General features: G+C 36.0%; 1 protein-coding gene across 1 annotated transcript; it reads right to left on the reverse strand.

Annotated features, from left to right (window-relative positions):
* Positions 1 to 12: 12 nt before the first annotated feature.
* Positions 13 to 22832, reverse strand: LOC134841718 (sphingomyelin phosphodiesterase-like). Its single transcript, XM_063857753.1, has 9 exons — positions 22472 to 22832; positions 21584 to 21865; positions 20387 to 20559; positions 7438 to 7663; positions 5614 to 5791; positions 5091 to 5275; positions 4323 to 4529; positions 3584 to 3859; positions 13 to 413 (listed from the first exon to the last, which is right to left on the reverse strand). Exons 1-9 carry the CDS (start codon positions 22584 to 22586, stop codon positions 181 to 183), a joined length of 1875 nt encoding a protein of 624 aa, XP_063713823.1. The 5' UTR covers positions 22587 to 22832; the 3' UTR covers positions 13 to 180.

Below are 22832 nucleotides of genomic sequence, written 5' to 3' on the forward strand. Positions count from 1 at the left end.
GATAAAGAGAAGTTAGGATCGAAAAATGATGGTATATTCAGTTTCTACTCAGTCTAGTTAATTTCTAACATGAACTTTATTAATAATGGCCTCAAACTAAATCTATTAAATCAGTGTAATGCAATGACCTGATTACTGCATCTTGAAAGTGTTCCATGTCCATGTCATGAATAGGTATGTTTACAAATGGACGATAAGACTATTTATAGTGCTTTCAACACACTCCTCGTCGCATGCGTCGAATGGCCGTGAACTCTTGTACTTGCGATAGTAGTACAACTTGGTGATGTTACTATCTTGGCGCATACGGTCCACTAACCCCAAGTAGTCTTCAGGAAACAGAGATTTGAGTCGGTACTCTTCACGCATACTGTACTCTTTACGCCAAATTGGTGTACCAGTTTGTTGGGTTTCTGAAGAAGAAAAAAACAGTTTTACGCATTCAGTGTCAAAAATTGACAATAAATCTAATCCAATTCTGGTCAGCATTTTTTCCGGAAGCACAATTTGTATCCGATAAAATTGTAATCCCGGAATGATTATTCTACGTTTTTCTCTGTTTAAAATTTGAAGCTTCTTTTTAAAAGCAGAAAAATCAACTTGAAAGATCGAATGACATTTGAAAACGCGTAGGAAGCTGAGGTGTAATGAATAAACCCTTTTGAGTCGCTATTTCAGATGCAATCAAAAGTTTCAGAAAACTTGTCTCAATGTCAAGAATAGTAACAATACGTTATGTCTTAAAAAGCAAATGAAGTCGGGCGGGCTGTTTTCACAACTCAAAATCAGGTACGTCAAATCATAATCAAAACGAGTCAAGTGCTACGTTTTATTTAAGCCCTTTCGGTCGTGATTCCATTGATTTTAGTAAATAGCTAATTTTTTCTAAACTAATTTTCCAGTATCCAGAGAAATGTTTTAAAATTTTTGGGTTTCTAATGACTTAAAGCAAAAAAAAGAAGTTACTGTTTGATAGAAACAGGTACTATGAAAAAGTACGGGATTTTGTTTTTTAAAATTTTTTTGAGAATCTTTGGAAATTTTTTCCTTATTTACAACTTTTTGATTTTTCTCAAAAACTACTGTACCGATTTTGACCTGTACGTTCTACTCCTCTATCTGCCTGCATACTTTTCTAGTCTCTTTCTAACTTATCCTACTCTCTACATTCTTCAAAAAATTTTGTTTTTGACCCAAATTTTTGGTTTTTCTCGTAAGCTACCCTCTAAAATCTGAGAATTTGGGATCAATCGAAAACACGGGCTGTGAGAAGTTTTTATGGGATAAATAGCTACGCTAATTTTTTTACACTAAAAGTCATGGGCCGGAAAAGTCATTTTTGTCAATTGTTTTTTCACCGCTTTTGAATCTTCGATTTTTTTCGAATTATCTCAAAAACTACCCTCCCAAATCCTAGATTTTGGTTTAATCGAAAGAACGGGTTGTGAGAAATTTTCCTGCACAAGCGGCTGCGCCAAAATCTTTTTACACAAAAAAATTATGTCACCAGCCAAATTTAAGCTGCTGCTTGATTTTTCTAAGATAAATGTTACGTCCTTAAGAAAAAATTAATTTCTGAAACTTTTTTGCGGTTTTTTAAAAACTTATAAGAATTTTTTGTCTTCTCAAAAACTACCTTACCAAATAGAGTTCAATCGAAAAATTGTTCATGAATTTTTTTACTGCATAAGTGGTTCCGCCGCTACGGGTTCAATTGAGAAAAAAATGTGGAACCTTCTCTGCAGAAGTAGCTGCACCCTAATATTTGTAGATAAACTGCTATCAAATTAGAAAAAATCAAATATTGAGATTTCGATCATTTTGGAATCTTTTCTCTCAAAAACTGCTGTGCCAATTCTGAGATAAATGGTCAATTGAAAAAAAACATGATGCAAAGATCTTCCCTTCTTAAACGCTTACATTTTTTTTGTTGAAAAGCCGTACAAAACTTTGTAGAAACATTTTAACGTTTGTTGGAAAATTTTTCATTTTTCTTGAGAACTACTCTGCCAAGTTTGATATTGACTTTAATTGAAAGAACGTGTAGCACACAACTCCCCTATATAAGCGGCTAATTGCTTATTTTAGTGAGAAACCACTGAGTTTTTGGCTAAAATGCAAATTTTGAAAACTTCGCATTTCATCCCGCGTTAAAACATTTTTAAAAATATCACCCGGGTGGCTCCAGTTTTAACTGGGCTTCTTGTTTTTTTTTTTGCAATTTTAAGCTAGTGAAAGCGACGGAAGTTTGGTTTTTGAGGGTGGGATTATCGAGCGTTTTCAAATTAAAACTTAGATTTTTCTTTCAGGTTACCAATTTTTCAAGCAGAATCACAGAGTCATTTCTTCTACTCTGTCGAATATTTCAGTCGTATACATATTTGGATGTCTTCATTTTCAGTATTTTTTTATCCAATGTTTGTTTTTTATCTTGATTAATCATGTGGATTTCAAATTTGGTTTATACGTAATTGGTTTTTTCAGTTTTTGGTACATCAGTTTTGTTGTCTAATTTTGCATTGCGAAAAATTGATTCACTGTTCATTGGCTTGTGTGTGCTTTGGTGGGGCTTGAAAACTTCGCCTTTCAAAATATCTAAAAATTTAACAACAAAACTTTTTAAAGACCAATGGACGTCTGCATAAGTACTCTCGGTTTGAGCTTAATTCTAGGCTACGCTAGGTAAATTAACTTTCATTGCTTTTATTGCTAAAAAACTTATTTACATTTTTTCTCAAAACAAACCTAATTCGTGGCGCTGTGGGCATCAGTAGTGATGTTGCCCAGCAATCATATGATTGCGGATTCAAATCGCACGTGCGCTGCAATTTACCATGTGAGCTCTTGTAAGATAGTGATAGCTTAGTTAACCTTACGTAATTAACCTTCGGGTTAGGCTTTAGCTGGTTAACTAAAAAAAATCGAGGCAAACGCATAAAAAATTGCGTCGACATTGAATAATTGGCTCTTTTTCTTTTTCCCCCACCTGCAAAATTTTATATTTGAAGTTACTGTTCTTTTTGTCCGATTGTCACGAAAATTGACATGCAGGCTAATTAGGCCATGACAAACATATTTGGTCTTCATAATTAACCTCGTAAAATCACTCGTTAGATCATAAAATTCATGTTTGAGTGAGGTGGGGGGGGGGGGGAAGGAAATAGTTTTTTCGCAGATCTATATTTTTTAAATACTTGAAGGATTTTGCTTCACTTTTTGTCGGTTAGTTAGTCATATTATGTTTGTGATGTATCACATGCTGTGCGAAGCTCCGCTTCACCACAAGGTGTACATTAATAACGTCTTCCTCCTACCACATCACGGAGTGACTGAAAGGAACTATCGCGTAGATGTTTCTTTTTTGCTCGATTTCATATACCTCAATAAAGCATCTGGTTATTTTTGTTAATAGTTTATTCTGAGCTTTTTTGTGCCCCTCCACGCACGTACACAAAACGTTAAAAATTTGAAAATAATACAAACGTAACTGGTCAAAACCGACTGGGCTACTGGCACAACAGGCGGTTAATCTTGTTTTGTTAGCTAGCAATTATATCTACTCTTGTTTCATTTATTTTCTAACCTGTGAGATTGAGGAACCTAGTCTCGATGTCCAGCACTCCGAATGTGGAATTCTCTCTCTTTCCATCTGTAGTCACCACGTGGAACCCGAAGTTCATCGCATAATCTCCATGATACCCGGTCACTCCCGGGCCTACTTTGCCAGCCAAGACTGGCATGTCATTCTGGGTAGAGTCCAAGTAGACCTGGAAATCGTCCAGATGCGAGTGGCCGTAGAATATGGAAGCGATGGATCCGGAGTACCTCTGGAGCACTTTGTAGTACCATTTCTGAAAGTCTAAACGAAAACTCCTGAGCATGCTTCAATGAGATTTGTGAGTCATAAGGAAAAGCACTATAAACTTGAAGTAGAGTCTCGAGTGATATTACAAAGAATATAAGAACAAATCAACATGAAAGCTATAATAATGCTTCTCAGTGAAGCTTTAAAGTTTTCATTTATTTGAGCAGGAATTCGAACATTGTTTTTTATCCTGAACAGAAATTTAGGTTGTTTTATCTTTTCATCTTTATATTTAACCTGCTGAGCTGAAGTTTTTTGAAACCGCAGCTTTGCACATTAAATATGAAAAAAGAAAAAACTAAATTTCTGTTTGTAATGAAAAATTTTTATACTTAATTTAACTCGGATTTTAGAAAGTGGCCTTAACTTTATTTCAGAGGTGAACGATCAAGTCCACTGTTGCTGACCGTCGGTAGTTGATAAAAAAAACGTATAACTTTCATCATTGTCTACCAACCCTGATCGTCGGGCACCACGTGGTGTGCAATGATCCAGACCCTCAATCCCTGGTCCTCTGCATGCTGCAGTTCGTCTATCAGCCACTGCACCTGATCTACTACATCCTGGTTGGTGATCCTCATGTACCAGTTGGCATGGACGCCGTAGTTGGTGTTGATTGCTACCACTTTCAGACCAGGCACTACTTCCCAAGACCAGAAGCCACCTGGACAAACAAATTATTATGATATTGGGTAAAAAATGCAAGGAACTAAATATCCAATTGAGTGTGAATAAACCAGCCGGAGTATAAGCCAGCCAAAAAACTATGTCATATCGATGAAATTTGAAAGATTTTCGTAGCTGTTACTTAATTGTTATCTACCTATTTTTTAACAATTACGTATTTTCGACTGGTTTATAATTCGGCTGGTTTATATACCACATGTCAACTGATTGACTTGTAGGGTGATTTAAACGAAGTCCAAGCAGCTAAAAGAGGCTTTCGAAATGATATTTACATTATGTATATTGTCTTTTGTTTCGAATGTTTTGCAGTTTCTGGCACAGAAAATAATAGGGCACAGAAAAAGTTTGCTGCACAGAAATTTTTTTACCTAGACATGGTTAGAACTTACAGCCAGCTTTGGTGATCTTTCATAACGCGGATCAAACATCCGGTAACATTTGGAAATGTTTTTCCGACTTCAAAAAGGACTACTTCAAAACAGTTCCCCCGCCTATAGTTAGTTTTTATGATTTAAGTTTTATTTTTCCGCTCGCGTACCTCGTTTGATGGTTTCCTCGGTCTCCTTGGGAAGCCATCGTCTGCTGTTGTGTGCCATCTGATTGTAGAGCCATTCCATTGGGTGTTTGGACTCCCCGGGACCGAAGAAAGGAGGGATGAATTGGTCCACGGGATTAGACTCGTGGTTCCCAATTGCAGACAGCACAGGTGTGTTCGGAAAGTGTCTTGGAAGCAGAGAAAAAAATTCAATTGCTTACAAGGAAGATTAATTACTTGGCATAAAAGAAGTCATAATGGGCACTATTCATCAAAAGAATGAAATTCTACTTATTATTGGAAAAGTTTGCTTTACTTGATTGCTTTATTATACATCCAACAGCCCATAACGTTGAAAAAACATAGTTTTTGTCTGAACTTGAAAATATGCTGACGAATGTTGCAATGAAGCGTTCAAATCAGTCAGTTTCTGACAACTTGAAGGAGGTTAACTGGTTGAAATATTGCACACATTCAGTATTTTGTTTCATTTCCGAAAAACCTCAATACAGAAATCATGTCTCACCTCATGAACATGGAGTATGTGAGGTTATAGAGGTACTTCTGACTCTCGATGGTCTGGTTGTACACATCGTGGGGAGAGATGTCTCCAGTGAAGAGGACCAAATCAAACTTCTCCCCTTTCACCTGGTCAAACAGGGTTTCCAGGGTACGAGGGGGCACATCACACTTGCCCAAGGCACCTGACATAAAAAAAAGTTAAAATTTGATCGATTTTTTCTAGATCTTCCCTGAGCACTAGATTTTTTCTAGATCTTCCCTGAGCACTAGTCTTTTGAACGGTAAACGTGCCAAACTGCCACTGGAAGCTTTTTAAAATCGGTACTACTATGATAGAGTGGTCCCTCGAAAAAGCAACTATGATAGATAGGTCCCGCATGCATTTCGCATGTTATAATTTTGAAAACTAATTTGTGTATAAATTATTCATTTCAAAAATCTCGCGAAATATGTTGAGTCAGTATCTTTTCAGATTAAAACTTGTAATTACTACATTGTTTATATATTGAAATTTGCTCGCTTCACTTTGTTTTATGGTTTAACGATCATAATTAAGTTGACTTATTTGTCATCAAAACCCACTATTGACGTTTTTTTTTTAAAAAAAATTTTAACCTTAAGATGGCGAGGGAGAGGTTTTAAGAAGTAACAAAACATAAAATTTGTTTGAAAATATACTGTGATATCTTTCTGAATGGCGAGATCATATTTATTAAACGATTTGAAAGTTCTCAAGGGACCTGGTTATTTTTAAGGGAACACTAGATCATAGTGGGGGCTATTCTCATGCGCGAAGGACCGAATGGGCAAAAAATCTCGGGGTCGCAATTGCTATTCAATTAAAATTGCTATTCAATTAAAATGAATTAAATCAGGCAATAATTTGCTTCTTTCATAACGAAACCCTTGAACTATAAAATTTGTTCCAATTCGGCGGCGGTCAGTGACAATTTGAAAATTTGGCATATTTATGTCGTTTTTATATTCGGCCAATATCAATATTCAGTCCCTGGAAATGTTGACTTTCCTTCCAAATTTTAGATTACTGAAATCTGATTGGCTAATTTTTATTTTCGCGCATTCAGTCCTTCGCGTATGAGGGATTCCACCGATCATAGTAATACCTTAAAATCAAAACATGGCGGAGTTTTCGGCAAGCGCCTTCTCTAAACTAGAAATTTCAGTTTACAGATCTGGCATATTAGACATCACTGCTACGAAAGGAAAGGGCCTACAAAATTTTTTCTTAAGAGTCGAGTTTCACAAATACAAAAAGAATATATAATGACAATACCTATCAAAACAATAAGTTTAAATGAACATAAAATGTCAAATCCGAATACTACAGGAGAGTTTTGAATTGATTAAATTATGCATGATTGACATGTAAAATTTTTTGCCACCAAAATTTAACTGTTGTCTGCAAACAATTTTACTTTTCTCACCCAATTTGTCTGCCAACAATTTTAATCTCTCTCTATTTCTTCTAATTTTTCACAATTGCAGTTTTGCAAAATCGTCTAATTTCCTTTTAAGTGCCTCCGTCTAATTTGCTTATCGTCTAATTTCTCAACCTCATTCGCGATGTCTAGTCAGTTTTCCACTCCGCAATCAGCAGAACTCAACTGATTTTGAAAATGCTTTCAAACAAAACTTGAACTTTTGTCAAAAATGACTTTGAACATACAGCCTATTTTTCCATGATAATTATCAGTTTGATATTTATGTTCAGAATCGAATTTTTAGGAGAGAATAACAAATTAAATGTTTTTTTTTAAAGTTTGTTCGTTGCAATCTATTACAAAAGCAAGCACGAGTAACAACCAACCCCATTTGGGAGCAACTTTTCCCCCCTTCTTAGCACTCTTGTGATCTGCAGTCCGACAACACAGGGGGTCCCCGCAGTCCACTTTGGCCCCTGTGGTGTATTCGGGGTCCACGTGGAAGTCAGTGACGAAGAGCACTTTCAGAGTGGGCAACCCGGTGGGGGGTTTTTTCATGGGCTTGTAAGGTGGTTTGACGGTTGAGGGGAAGGAAAGATTCCAGGCTGAAGGCTAAAAATCGTTGAAATAGTTGTCATTATGGATTACGTCTCCTTACCCGGGTTGACTTAACAGGAAAAATTATCGCTTATTCAGAGATATTGCGCTAGCGATTACCATCTATGGTTCGGTCTATGATTAGGGTCACTTTATCCTTGATCATGGCTCAATCATCGCTGAATTAGCGCTAAGTTTTCAGGTCTGAATCAGACATATGTCATCCAAGAATCAGGGATGGATTTTCACTGCAATAACCACCCTGAAGACCTGAAGTGCTTTGAAAGAGTCATCTGCTGACAGTTGATGCACTAAGATCAAACCAAATGCTCTTTTTCCTATCCTCCTCCATTTCACATAAGCAACATTTTTATGGTGTAACGAGGGGTTTTACAAGGTTAAGAATGTAGAACAAATATGCTTGTTAAGGCCTATTTAGTCCGTACGCCAATTTTTGAAACAGACGGACAATGTGAACATAAAACTTTTTCAAAAAATTCGCCAGTAGGGGGATGAATAAGAGCCAAACCAAGATTTATTTAAGAACAATAAAATCTCAAAGAAAAATGTCAAATGTCTCAAGGAAATAGTGCCTCAATAAGGAACTAGAGGTTTTTTGGCTCTTTTCTCCTTTTCCCTCATATTGAAGTTCAATAATGAAACACTATTTTAAGTCAATTTGGTCGACCTAAAAAAAGTCGACAAAACTTTCGATTTTTTTTGAAAATCTGCCCCCCCCCCTAGAGAAATTTCTAGATCCGCGCCTCTCCGTGATGTTAAGATGTAAATTATGAAAAACAAATAAGCTCACAGAATTATTTTTTTCACCAAGCCAAGTTTCATTGCATCATGACCTTATGTAATGAAACTTGGCTTGGTGAAAAAATAAAATTTGTGAGCATATTTGTTTTTCATAATTTACATCGTAACATCACGGAAATGCGCGGATCTAGGAAGTTCTCGAGTGGGAGGAGGGGGGCGGATTTTGTCAACTTTTTTATTTTTTAGGTGACCAAATTGATTTTCTGAGCTCTCCCAATTCACTAAAAAGACCCTAATTTGACCATTGAAAGAAAAAGCGTTTTTAGGCACTTTTTGGAAAACTTCGACCAAAAAAATCGCGTTTTTTTCTGCGCGCGCTCCCCCCTCAAAATTACAAAATTAATATAGATTGGCATTGAAGGCGCCTTTAGAACAGTTTTAAAGTCAGTCAGCCAAAAATGGCTGTCTCAAAATAGTACAAAGGGGGGAGCCATTGGATCGGCAGTGGGTCGAATCCCTGAGGGGGAGGGAGGGGGGCAGGTGTGCGCCCTTCCACTCCCCTGAATCCGCTACTGATCACGGATTAAGCCATAATAGCACGTAAAACAACTGTGAAAATAGAAATTTCGAAATGTGTGAGTGGGGAGTGGGAAAGACATTTTTTCAAGGTGTTCATTTTAACTTTTTATTCTATGACTAAGTGGAATCTTCGCCATTACTTATTAGACCAATGGTACAATTTACAATAATTCCAAAATCGGAGCACTGAACAATCGTGATTTATAAGTAGTGTTAAGACGATTTATCCACAGGGAAAAGGACTAACATACGAGCTGTTCAGCTATTCATGGGGAAATGCAGTTTTGCCCCCCCCCCCTCTGGACATTGAAATGTACAAAAGACTACTTCTAACAAAGCGAAGCCCTGAATGATCCGTCTGCACTTCAACGGTTTTCGATTGCAGTTTTTATAAAAAAAATGTTTTTTCCTAAATTGATTTTGAAGTTTTTTTGATTTTTTTTTGAAAATTTCCTCTTTACGCCATGCCAACTACAGTGTGATGTTCAGAACGTCTAGCAATCTATTGATAACACCATATTATTTTCCTGCATTCAATTTAAAATGATTTATGAGCGGATTAAAGAGCCGCTTACGCGTTAATAGCACGAAATATCGCGCGCGTTAATTGCGCCAGTGGAACCAGATCTAAACTAGTATTTATCATTGGTTATTATTATGATATTTTATCTCTATAAAATATTAAATACTAACCAATCATACTCCATCAAACTAACAACCCACTTATTTGTAAGTGTTGGAACTACTTGTATTTTCAACACCAGAGCAATTTGAATTGAACTTAGAATACAGTTGTTCTCATTCTGGAACTAACTCGCCTAAGCCAGTATACTCTAAATCTATTGAGCCTAGCAGAGACTAGTTAAACACCCTGAGACTAATAGATATAAGAGTAAGATTAGGATCGGTATTAGACTAAGAAGTTGCACGAATCTATCCGGCCGAAAATAAGATAGCGTGACGAGCAGACGGTGTACCTTATCTGAAATTACTCCATCTTAACTCATCTGGTGCGACCAAAAAGTCTCGAACAGACCTTAACTAACCTAGATTTAGAAAAAATAGATTAGAATTAGACAAATACGACATTTAAAAAATGTTAAGTGACAAAAATTTATTAGAAATGTCTCCACGACTCAATAGATCACACTACGGAAACTACCCGGTATTGGAAAAAGACCTCGGACAATTGACGACGTACGACTAGGAAGAAATCTTCCAATCGATTCCATGATTGTATGACAAAAACGAGATCAAACTTTTATATTTAGAATACTTCCAGCAGTAAATTCAAATTTTCATTTACTGACATATTATTTGAAAAATTATCTTCAATAAACTTTCATGGCGCTAAACCTATTAATAATACAATAACGACTGATAAAAACAACTCTTGTCGTTTTCTTAAATCAGCTGTAAAATGAACAGCATCTTGAAAAAATATTTATTGAACATAAAATACAAAAATTAGTTAGTATAAAGCATAATTGTTATTATATATAAATCATCCTTTCATCCCAGCTTTATCGCCTAAAACATAACAGCAAATCTCAAAACATTAACATCATCAAAACTAAACACTTAATTTGTTCTTCATTTAAACCTTTACCTAAAAGTTACCAAGGCTTATCCTTGTTTTCACTTAAATTAAATTCACTTAAAATAACAGATCATCAAGGCTTCCTTTGGATCTTTAAATTAATTTCACTTGAAATAAAATAAGGTAACTTTATATAAAGATTCTGACCATCAAGGCTTCCCTTGGATCTTTAAATTAATTTCACTTAAAATAAAAGAAATTATCTTTATCTAAATATTCAGATCATCAAGGCTTTCCTTGGATCTTTAATTCACCTTTATTTCAATTAAATTTCATTTCATTAATTTTATATCCTGATCATCAAGGCTTATCCTTGGATCAAATAAAACATTTTTTTTTCTTTCCCACACCTTTAGTAAAGTGTCTAACGACCTCAAACGTCGATTCACTACCCAACCCTTCCTCAAGACCCAGGACTAAAAGAAATTTTTCAATCAAACTAACCATTTTAATTAGGATAAACAGTGAAGAACTTCGGTTATTCATCCTTCATTTGACCCCCCTCTTACCTGACCCAGGATAATACTTAACTTTAATAAGTTTAAAATAGTATCTACTGAACTACTTGAGTTCTAATTATACCTGAACCTTGTGGATCGATTTACTATTCTCCAACCCTTGAACACAATCACTACCCCTAAGTAAGATTAGGTAAGTTAACACCTTAACTTAGACCAGCCACGAAAAAGTAAAAATCATTCTTCGGAACCGATATACGCTTTTCTCTCCCACCCAACAATACGACCCAAGTTAAGCTAACCACAAAAAATCGTAAGAACTAACAGTTTAAGACATTGGAAGTCATTAACCCAAATATTGCATCCATCATCCTAAACCTTATGTCAAGAGACAATTTAGGAAACAAACAAACAATCATAATACACATTTTCAAAACGAAGAAACGCAATACCAAAAAACTGAATATAAAAGATGACACAAATTAAATTAAAAACACTCCGACAGTAGTTGTACGTAAATATTAGACACCATTTTGAGCACAAAAATTAAAATTGAAGACACAAATTGCACAAAAAACCCTCGAAAAACAGGCCAAAAATGGCAATTTTTAATGGACTTTAGGTCAAATTTTTCAATTTTTTCAAAAAATCGTGAAGTCTTATTTTGCGAGACGCAAGATCAAGCCCATAAGACCCAGATTAGTTAATAAAAGCAGCCTCAGAAGATCAACATGAGAAAAAATCGCGTCCCAACCCAAACCTCTCAAATCCACCAAAAAACAAGAAATTTGGACATATTTTCCAAATTTTTCAAAACTAGGGTCAAAAAATCAAAATTCGAAGAATGTTGGGCCCTAAAGATGACTATTGGCTATGACTAGGATAAAAATTTAGATAAATACATTTTAAATTGCGCTAGGGAGAATTTGTTAAGATTTCAATAAAATGAAAAACAAAGAAAGTGCAAAGTGAAAAAAAAATTGTATGATAACAGATTGAAGGAGCGTAGCAATACTTTGCACCACGATAAACACGCATTGCAACCTCCACCGAATATATGGACACCTATTTAGTATTATGCAAGAATATTGAAAAATTTCGACGATTTGCTATGCGTTGGGTTTCTAATCACTCTCAACCTAATGACTCCAAATAATGGATATATTCCATATTTATTCCACATTATTCCAGTTTTTGAGATTTCATCAATCCCAAAAACTGACCAGTATTTGCAATCGATTGAATCCCAAATACTGACCTAGTTTGGCGATATGCTGTGTTTTGTGTTTCCATACACTTTCAACCCAATGACTGCAATTACTGCATTTGTTCGGCGTTATGCTTCCAAAATCAGTATTTGGGGTTGACGCAATCCCAAATACTGACCTAATTTGTCGATATGCTGTGTTTTCTATACTCTCTCATCTCAATGACTCCAAATATTAAAATTGCTTGGTGTTTTGTTTCCAAAATACTAAAAGATGACATCAACCGATTCAAGTAACCAATGTGATAAGACTTGTTCGTGGATTCCACTGACAATGGTTAAGTCTTTGCTTTTAAATTCCGCGTTTATTGTCAACCCACTATAAAATCACTATGTTATAATCTACCACTACATACCCACGCTGAAGATCACTTTCATCATCCACAAATTTTAAAATTAGCTTCCTGTTCACTCGCCGAATGGATTTTAAACAGAGACAAAAACACAACAAAAATTACCAGAAAATCACAAAAAAAAATTTACGAAGACAAAATATTAATTCCCAAATAAATTCCCGATTTACCCCAGCTAAAAATTTAAAAGTCGTAACATATGTTTTAATTCCAAATTTTACAACACAAAAAAGAATTTCTAAAAAATTACAACCACTCCGAAGAGGACCGTATCAAATAATTGATAAACCCACTGATGTAACATACAAACTTTTAGGCTTAAACAAAAAAAAATCTTTCAACATCGAAACAATCTTTTACCTTATTACCCAAAAGAGTACGCACTTCGAGAACTTACTCAACTATACTCTTTTACATGACTTAAAGATATTCAAAATAGCTCAGAACAACATGAAAATCAAAGCACTGATATGTACCCCATCCAAAAACAATTAGATAAAAAGGACAAAAAACTTCCCAAAAAAATATCAAAAAACTTAGACAACAAAAAAAAATGACTCAAACAGAAAAAAATTGAAAATTAGAAGAAAAAATTATACCACAAGATCAAAAAGAAAAATCTCCACATAGACAATCATCGAGACTTCGTAATCAGCCACGAAAAGATTACAAAACATTCATCCCGCAATCAAAATTATTAAAGAAAGTTGAATTTCAGAACCACTTTAAATCAATTAACATTTTCACCTCTTAAAGATATTTTCATGGACCGAACATTTTCACAAAATTCATGCTGGAAAGCACTTGAACAAACTAGTTGAATTCCAGGCAATCAGAACCTTTCCGAATCATCACCCCATTTTTGACACGACTTCTTAAGCCGACAAATAATAACCTGCAAGCGTATCTCTAACTATAACTTTAAGACCTCTAGGTCAAAATAAGCAACCCGCTCAAATTTGACAACTGAAATAAACAAAACCTCAAAATTGCGACCGTCCCCTATCAACTAGAACAAAAATCAACAACAATATTGTCCCAGCTTAGACCTCGAAATACCCTCTAGCAAAAATATTAAATTAGCCTACAGAACAAAATCGACATGATCATTTAGCCTAAAGTACAAATAATTCTCAAATACCCCCGATCATCCAATAAATAAAAATAAAACTAGGAAGTCCCTTAATAGCCCTCCAAACTTCCCCTCACCAAAATCTGCTAAAACCCAACCTACTTGTCAAAAACCAATAAATAACCAGACCACACTCGAATTGCTTTGGCCGCTTCTCCATACTAAATACATCATTCGCTTACTAGCTAAACTAATAACATCATCAGAAATAATCCACGACGTTTTCCCCATGGATTCTTCCCCGACGAACAAGGTAATTACGAATTAAACAAGTTATTCTAATAAATTCAAAACAAAACTAACCATTCTTAATAAATGTTTTCTCTTTTCTCTAGTCTTCACAGGCATGATCATCAATCATCTACAAAAGAAAAAAACGAAGCAAAAAACAGAAAGCTTTTTTCTAGAATCACAAATTTAGATTAAACAATTACAATACATGAAGCAGTAAAATTTACCCCCAAAACAGCACTAAATTGATATATGAACTCTTTTCCCATATGCAGTAAATACTCTTAAAATGAAGATAAATTGATAATTTCAACCCCCCAAATAAAACTGTAAAATAGCTAATTTCAAAGTAGTAAATTAATAAAAGTGCCTATAAAATTCAAGCAGTACTAACTTTTTCTAAGACGCTTCTTTGTAGTTTCAAGTATTCACTCGCACACAACCCTATCCACAATCGCACAGCTCGCCCACGAAGAATTGTCTAAAATAATGAATTTAAATTTTAATCTTCACTGATAACAACTCTAACCAGTTTTAACACATTTCAATCTTTCCTTTAACCCGGTTGGAAAGGATTCATATAATATTCCAAACTACCCAACGCAAGCTTACTAAACACCACAAACCACAACCTAACAGCATGACTTAGAAAAGAAAACGCACGTTACCCAAACCGGATTAAAACCATCTTAGAACTGGATAAATTATTCTCTCAAAAACAACGGAATCAAAGAAGAACGCTTTTGCGATAAAAATTAAAACAAGATCATAACTAAAAACAGAATTAACAAAGATTTGTATATGTAAATAATACAATGCGCTATATAAATTAAATACAGCCCAAAGACGAGTAGCAAGGAATTTGACAACCTAATCACACTTCAACTACGGAATGGCAAAATACACCCGATTTGCTGCCTACAGTCACTACACTCAACTGATTCAAAGTATGACTTGGCATCGCAGCAAAGGAAACCCATTGCAACAGAACAATGGCCATCTCGATGTTCAAGTATTCGTACAGATCCAAGTCACCAGGTACTGCATCCAAAGTTGGACTACACGACACTCTCGAATGTGATTAGACCATTCCTATTCTCTAAAATCAACATGATCAACACTCATCACAATCGATCAGAACCCATAACACAATCTCCCGAAACTACCGTGATACATCTCTTCTTCCAAACCAGTAAAAAGGTTATGCTCGCAACCTTTAAAGAAAATCATCATCTTCCATCCTACACTACAATAAGAACATTGAAAAACTAAAACTCTTTAAACCCCGGATGGGTGGAACCAGATCTAAACTAGCATTTATCATTGGTTATTATTATGATATTTTATCTCTATAAAATATTAAATACTAACCAATCAAACTCCATCAAACTAACAACCCACTTATTTGTAAGTAATGAAACTACTTGTAGTTTCAACACCAGAGCAATTTGAATTAAACTTAGAATACAGTTGTTCTCATTCTGGAACTAACTCGCATAAGCCAGTATACTCTAGATCTATTGAGCCTAGCAGAGACTAGTTAAACACCCTGAGACTAGTAGATATAAGAGTAAGATTAGGATCGGTATTAGACTAAGAAGTTGCACGAATCTATCCGGCCGAAAATAAGATAGCGTGACAAGCAAACGGTGTACTTTTTCTGAAATTACTCTATGAGTTAGAGATCCATCTTAACTCACCAGTTTTGTCTTGCCCCAGTTTTGTCAAAGTGACAATTTTAGACCACGATTACTTTTCTTTTCTAAAATTATCACAGGTAAACAGTTTTTTGATTTGAGCTGAACACATCACTAGATTTCAGAGCTAAAAGAAAAACCGCCAAAAATGGCTAAAAAAGCCAAAATAGGTCACCCCAGCACAATTATTCCGTCACTTTCTTCGAAAGTCGGACAATATGCGGCTCTTTTCCAGTTTCCCACCCCTCGTAAGCTGTTCAAAAATGTTCACACGACATTTTGCATGTAAAAAATTTGTTCACCTGTTCACGCTGACACGTTTTGATGCAGTTTACAACAGGAAAAGTAAGTTTAACTGGAGTTTCAACTATTGAATTTCAGAAAAAACCAAAATGGGGATGGAAAAGAGCCCAATATGCATACATTGGCGGCTAATTTGATCCTATCGTTGCCGTTTCAATCAAATATGGTACTATCGTGTACTTTGGCTCCTCGATGGGTGCCATCAAAATATTTCGGTTCTTTTGCATTTCCACTATCAATTTTGTTTTTTAGAACTTACTTTAAGGTCATCATAATTCAATGAAACTTGGCGTCATGAAAAAACTAACAATTGCGAACAGATTTTTTTCACACCTACATTGTAATATTGCAGGTTTGGCCATAATAACACGTAAGTTAACTATGAAAATAGAAATTTTGAAAAATTCGAAGAAAAATTCGAATTGGCAAAGTATTAATGTTTCATTTTTATTTGTTATTGGTTTAACTATGCTCTCTATTTCATAATATTGTGAAAATATCAACTATGTTAGGGGGCTGGGGGGGGGGGGGGTGAACGAAAACTTCAATATGACTAAGTAATCCAACTTCTTCCGAATCTCTCATTCATAGCCTCCCTAGCTAAATATAGACCCCAATAATCGTGTGGTGGGGCTATCTTAATTTCTAGGCTGGGGAACTGTAATGGGAAATGCCCCTTCTTTTGATTTGTTACCACTTTCTTCCCACCTTTCAAATTTTTTAATTACATTGTTGTTAAATGTGTTTTTATGGCTAAATGCGTGACCTATGAATAACAAATCTGTCATTACGAGGCCAAACTGTGCATTCTCTGCATTGTATGCGGAATCCGCAACAGGCAAAAATCAGATTTGTCGCGGAATCCGCAACATTGCTACTTTTCTTCGATCTTCTATGCTGTTTGAGATTCCACAAACAAATACCTAAATCACTGTACCGCTCAAAATTGCTCGTAAAATAGGCGAATTTGCGGAATCCGCAACTGTATTTGCGGAATCCAGAACAGTTTGTGGAATCCACAAACAAATGATTAAACAATTGTATCGTTAAATTGAGCTGTTGCGGAATCCGGAACTGTAAGTGGAATCCGCAAATTGTAAGTGGAATCCGCAAATTGTAAGTGGAATCCGCATTTTGCTTGCGGATTCCTTTTACATACCTTTATATGTGTAGTAGCCTTTAAAATTATATCTTTTAAATACATGATTTGATTTCACTAGAATAGAAATTTACTAGAATAGATCAGTGTTTGGGATTAAAGGAATCCCAATTACTGACCAGTATTTGGGATCGATGAAATCCCAAATACTGAACTAATTCGACAATTTGCTATGCGTTGGGTTTCTAATCACTCCCAACCTAATGACTCCAAATAATGTATATATTTCATATTTATTCCACATTATTCCAGTTGACCAGTATTTGGGATCGATGGAATCCCAAATACTGACCTAATTTGGCGATATGCTGTTTGTTGTGCTTCCATTCACTCTCAAGCCAATTACTACAATTACTGCATTTATTCGGCGTTATGCTTCCAAAATCAGTATTTTGGGTTAACGCAATCCCAAATACTGACCTAATTTGTTCATACACTAATTTGTTCCATACACTCTCATCTCAATTACTCCAAATATTGAAATTGCTCGTGGTTGTGCTTCCAAAATACTAAAAGATGACATCCACCGACTTAAGTAGCCAATGTTTTAAGACTTGTTCGTGGATTCCGCTGACAATGGTTAAGTCTTTGCTTTTAAATTCCGCATTGCCAGAGATAAGAATTCCAGCTACGCTTTTAATTGTTCATATGCAATTTCAGTATTGAACGAAGTTCGGAATCCACTTACAGTTTGCGGAATCCACTTACATTTGCTGATTCCGCTTACTTTTTGCGGAATCCACTTACAGTTGCGGAATCCAGAACAACAAGCTATATTTGTTTGTTGCAGAATCCGCAAAAAAAAACAAATATGCCGACAAAATTTACGTTACAGGTATATGTATGCGGAATCCACTGAAATTTTGTTTGTGGAATCCACTTACATTTTGGAACATATTTAAAGACTTGTCTCTGTAATCCAGGAACATACAGAAACAAAATTGCGCTCCTATCCAGTGCACAGTTTGGCCTTGTAATGGTTCTCACAATTTTTAGTTTGGGCTCTTTTTCCTTCTTCAAAACATGAACATTAATTCTCCTTTTCCCCCACGTCAATTGAGCATCAATTTTATGGTTTAAAGAGTGGTACAAGGTTGATTATGAAGAGTGAAAGTGTTTGCCATGGCCTAATTAGTCCGAATGTCAATGTTCAAAACGATTACATGTCAATTCGCCCCAAGTCAGCTTGTCCCAGCCCAACTTGTCCGATTCCAACTTGCCCCAGATGACAACTTGTCCAATGCCATCTTGTCCCAGATAATAAAAAAAGAAACTTGCCCCAGATTCTTTGATATCCTCGTAGAAAATAATGTCGGCATAGAGATGAAAGATATTTTTGTTGAACAATTAAGCTTGAAACAAAATGTGGAATCATTAAAACATGTGCTGAATCAAAATGAGTTCAAAGCATGCATGAACAAAATGAAAGCGGCGAAACTTCAATGCATTTTTCATGTCGAGTTAAACATTTCAGTAGATTGATTGCTGATAATGTAAGCTCCTATAGCTTAGTTAAAAGTGCACAACACTTTTATTCAAGAAGTCAAGAGTTCAAAATTTGAAGAAATCAAAAAATTTTAGTGTGAAATTGATGAAATTGAAAACCGCAGGTACTGCCTCGCCCCTAAAACCCCCCTATTCTGGGACCAAGTTCTGTTTCTGGCGGTTAAGAGTTCTGTTTCTTGCTGCACGACTGGGCAAGGATAATTGAACTGCTTTCTTATCTGTTACTTCATGGAGACAAGTGGCAATTATAGTTTTATTGACAGGTACAATTTGCTGCCTGGCCTCTCTTTTCATTTGATGCATGATCTGGTTTGCCTCATTTTTCCCAGGTCTAACATCGTGGCTGTGTTCTTTTTTTGTTTAAACGAGTTCATCTCCTGCTGTGACGGCGAGCATGCGGCATTAGTGTGAACTGTATCTTGCGCATCTCCAGTGCTCAGTAGTTTTTGTCGTTTGCTCTTTTTGTGAAGTCGTGTCCATCAATATTGAGCGTTCGTTTATTTCGTTGAGATATTCCACACGTAAGTTGACTCATGATATTTATGTTGGATTTTTAGGAACAAAATGGTAAACAATGAAGCAAAATGAAAGAATAGCCGAGTTTCTTTTTGTTTCAACGGCGCTAATTGTAGATTATTGTCAAATTTTGGTGTGTAATTACCAAAAATTATAGTTTTTAGACTCAGGTTCAATAATTTTTGGTTAGAGTCTTTTGTTACCTCAAAACGAGTCCTGTCTATATTAGCATTTGCTGGTCCTCAATTTGAACATCAAAAAATCAAGTAAAAGTGTTGAGTTTGGGACAAAACGGCATAGGATAAAATTTCTTGTGGGGCAAGTTGGCATAAGGCCAATTGACTCGGGGCAAATAGTCCTGACACCGTTCATAATAATCGGTTGGTGGGAACACTAATTTTACTTGCGAATATTTGCAAGTGGGAGGGAAAAAGGAAAAAGAGTCTTAGCTTGTTCACTATGCCAAGTTTCATTGCATTCTGACTATTTTAGGTAAATTTTGAAAACCGAAATTCAAAAATATGGGAGGGGGGTTTTGGGCTGTGGAAAAAAACTCTTGTATTTACCGGATAAACAGGATTCCCACACGATGTGGAATTGAGTCCACACATTTCTTTGGGTTCGAACACACTGTTGTCCAGTTGTCCAGTATCCAGAATTTAAAATTTAAATGTTCAAGCCCTTATTGAATGTTTTTAAGAAAAAGTTCATCCTATATCCAGTTCTTGAAAAGCCTTGAAACCTGGATATAATATGACTCACGAGATCGTGTACTATACAGATACAGGGTATTTTTTTTATTCACCCACAGCAAACTATATTCCCAAAATTTAAAATCACTGTTTGGGAGGCTTTTTTGTTTTTATGATGAGGTGTGTGTGTGTGTGTGTGTGTGTGTGGGTGGGGGCGAAATGGAAAGATTCCATTTAATATTGTCTTCTGTATTAATTGCATTCTGTAGTCTGTCACAAACTGCATTCTGTCAACATAACACATTTTTGACCTTGAAATGCGTTGTGTACTGACCAGAGGTCAAGTGAGCCCTCTGATAGCTCAATTAATATTTTTAAAGGTGTCTTTAGCCTGTAAGTGCTGGTAAAGACAACTAAAACCGAAATTCAAAATGTGGGGGGGGGGGGGGGTGGGGGGCTGTGGAAAAGAACTCTTGTATTTACCGGATAAACAGGATCCCCGCACGATGTGGAAATGAGTCCACACATTTCTTTGGGTTCGAACACACTGTTGTCCAGTATCCAGAAGAAGGTCTCGTTCCACTCCCGGATGGCGAGAGTGCAGATGTGGGGAGGGTACATGTCAGCCACCTTGCAGAACTCAACAGCAATCTCGGCTGAAAAGTTAGCCGAGAAGCTTAGTCTTTTCCAGTTTCCCACCCCCCTCGTAAAATTACAACATAAAAAAGGTTTTTCAAAAATTGTTCATACCACCAGCGGGTTTAGTGGGGCGGGGTATGTGGACGCCTTTTTCCTTTCGGGATTCGACCCCCTGTCGACCCAAAGGGTCCCCCCTTGTAGTATTTTGAGATATCCATTTGTAGCTGACGGACCCTAAAATTGTTCTAAAGGCGCTATTGGCTCCAATATTTACCCTTTTTGAGGGGGAAACGCGCGACGAAAAAGCGCGAACTTTTGGTCAAAATTTTCCAAAAATTTTTTTTAAAAAAGTTTTTTTTTGGTCTGTTTTTTCAAAATTTTGCATGCCGCGCAGAAAATTTAGCCAAAACAGGGCCTTTTTAATGCTTTGAGAGAGCTTGGAGAATCAATTTAAACAAACTAAAAAAAATGCCTATTTAAACATTTCGAAAAAATTTTGAAAATACGCCCCCTTCCCTCGTGAAAATCCTAGATCCGCCCCTGGTTCATTTTTAAGGGGTAACTGTCATTTTTACGAAGTCGTATAAGAAGAAAAGTTGTGTTTGTAACTGAGCAATAAGCGCAAATATCAATTTTCATGACAAATGGACAGCAAGAAGAAAGATTATAACAGTTTTAAAAAATGCGGGTGTGGCGATGGGGGCGTGAAACGGTAGATTAGCCTGGTAAACTTATCATATCTTAATGGTAATGACACAGAAAACTCATTAGATCTAATTTACAATTGTTGCCCCCCCCCCCCCCTGTGGTTTCTACTTAAGAATTGCCACCCCTATAAATAAAAGCAGTAAATTAGCACTAGAACGTTATATTTAGAACTCGAAACTTGCTTCATTCTGATTGATCGAAAACTCTACCAACTTAATCTACTCAACAATTACCCCCTCCCCTATCTTGAAAGGGGGATAATTTTTAAGTAGATCCAAATCATTATTTGACTTTGACCTCTTAGTTGACATTTTACTGAACCAGTATGGATACCTATGGCGTCTTCCGTGAAGTTTTCATCCAGAAGTTCCGAAAGGTGTTCCGCGAACACCAGACAAACTTCGCAACTGATTGACAGCAATGAAAATGAAGATGACGTCATCAGTGACGTAACAGACACATTGCGCTTCTTCAGCAGCTGTTGCAGATTGATAACTTCTTGAGTGATGTTGTAAATTGGTTTGTTGACATTTTGAGAGACCTTGTTTTCGTTTTTTGCACTTTTTGTGGCTTTTTTGGTGGCCTGGACATCATTTTGACTGTTTTCATGGGATTCTGTCAATAAAATGGATGAATTATAACGCTTGCGATCAAAATGATGTTTCAAGAGTCAAAGTATGGAATCTAACTTTTAAATGTTCAAGCCCTTATTGAACGTTTTTAAGAAAAAGTTTTCATCCTACACCCAGTTCTTGAAACGCCTTGAAACCTGGATATAATATGACTCACGAGATCGTGTACTATACAGATACAGGGTATTTATTATAATCACCCACAGCAAACTATATTCCCAAAATTTAAAATCACTGTTTGGGAGGCTTTTTTGTTTTTATGCTGAGGTGTGTAGGTGTGGGTGTGTGTGTGTGTGGGTGGGGGCGAAATGGAAAGATTCCATTTATTATTGTCTTCTGTATTAATTGCATTCTGTAGTCTGTCACAAACTGCATTCTGCCAACATAACACACTTTTGACCTTGGAATGCGTGTTGTGTATGACTAGAGGTCAAGTGATCGGCCCTCTGATAGCTCAATTAATATTTTTAAAGGCGTCTTTATTCTGTAAGTGCTGGTAAAGACAACTGAAACAGCATCAGCGAACGATGTCAAAAAAAACTTTGAAGACAAAAAACATTGTAATGAATTGTCGAACAAAAAATCTTACCCGATACAATTTCCTCATTTCGGGAACTTAAATTGCGCTTGACAAAAGCTGCAGAAAGGTCAAACAGAAGTAAAGCACAAATCAGCAGTGAAAGATCAACGAAGATCGATTTCATCGTTATTCTTACGAAATGTTTCGAGATACTGAAGTTTTGCTCTCTCTGTAAGAGTTATTCATATAATAGCTTTATATGTGTCAGTCATACGATGTGTGTCTTATACAAATAGCTCAAATAGCTTTGTCGAGCTCTTAAAAGTTTTGAATCTGTTGATCATAGACCGAGTTGACCTACTCTTCGTCTTAACCGTATTTTAATGTTGATATAAGCAAGTCTCGTGTGCGAAAAACCGTTCAACTTTTG

The sequence above is a fragment of the Symsagittifera roscoffensis genome, chromosome 3, assembly GCF_963678635.1.
Source record: "Symsagittifera roscoffensis chromosome 3, txSymRosc1.1, whole genome shotgun sequence".
In the NCBI taxonomy this organism is placed as follows: Eukaryota; Metazoa; Xenacoelomorpha; order Acoela; family Convolutidae; genus Symsagittifera; species Symsagittifera roscoffensis.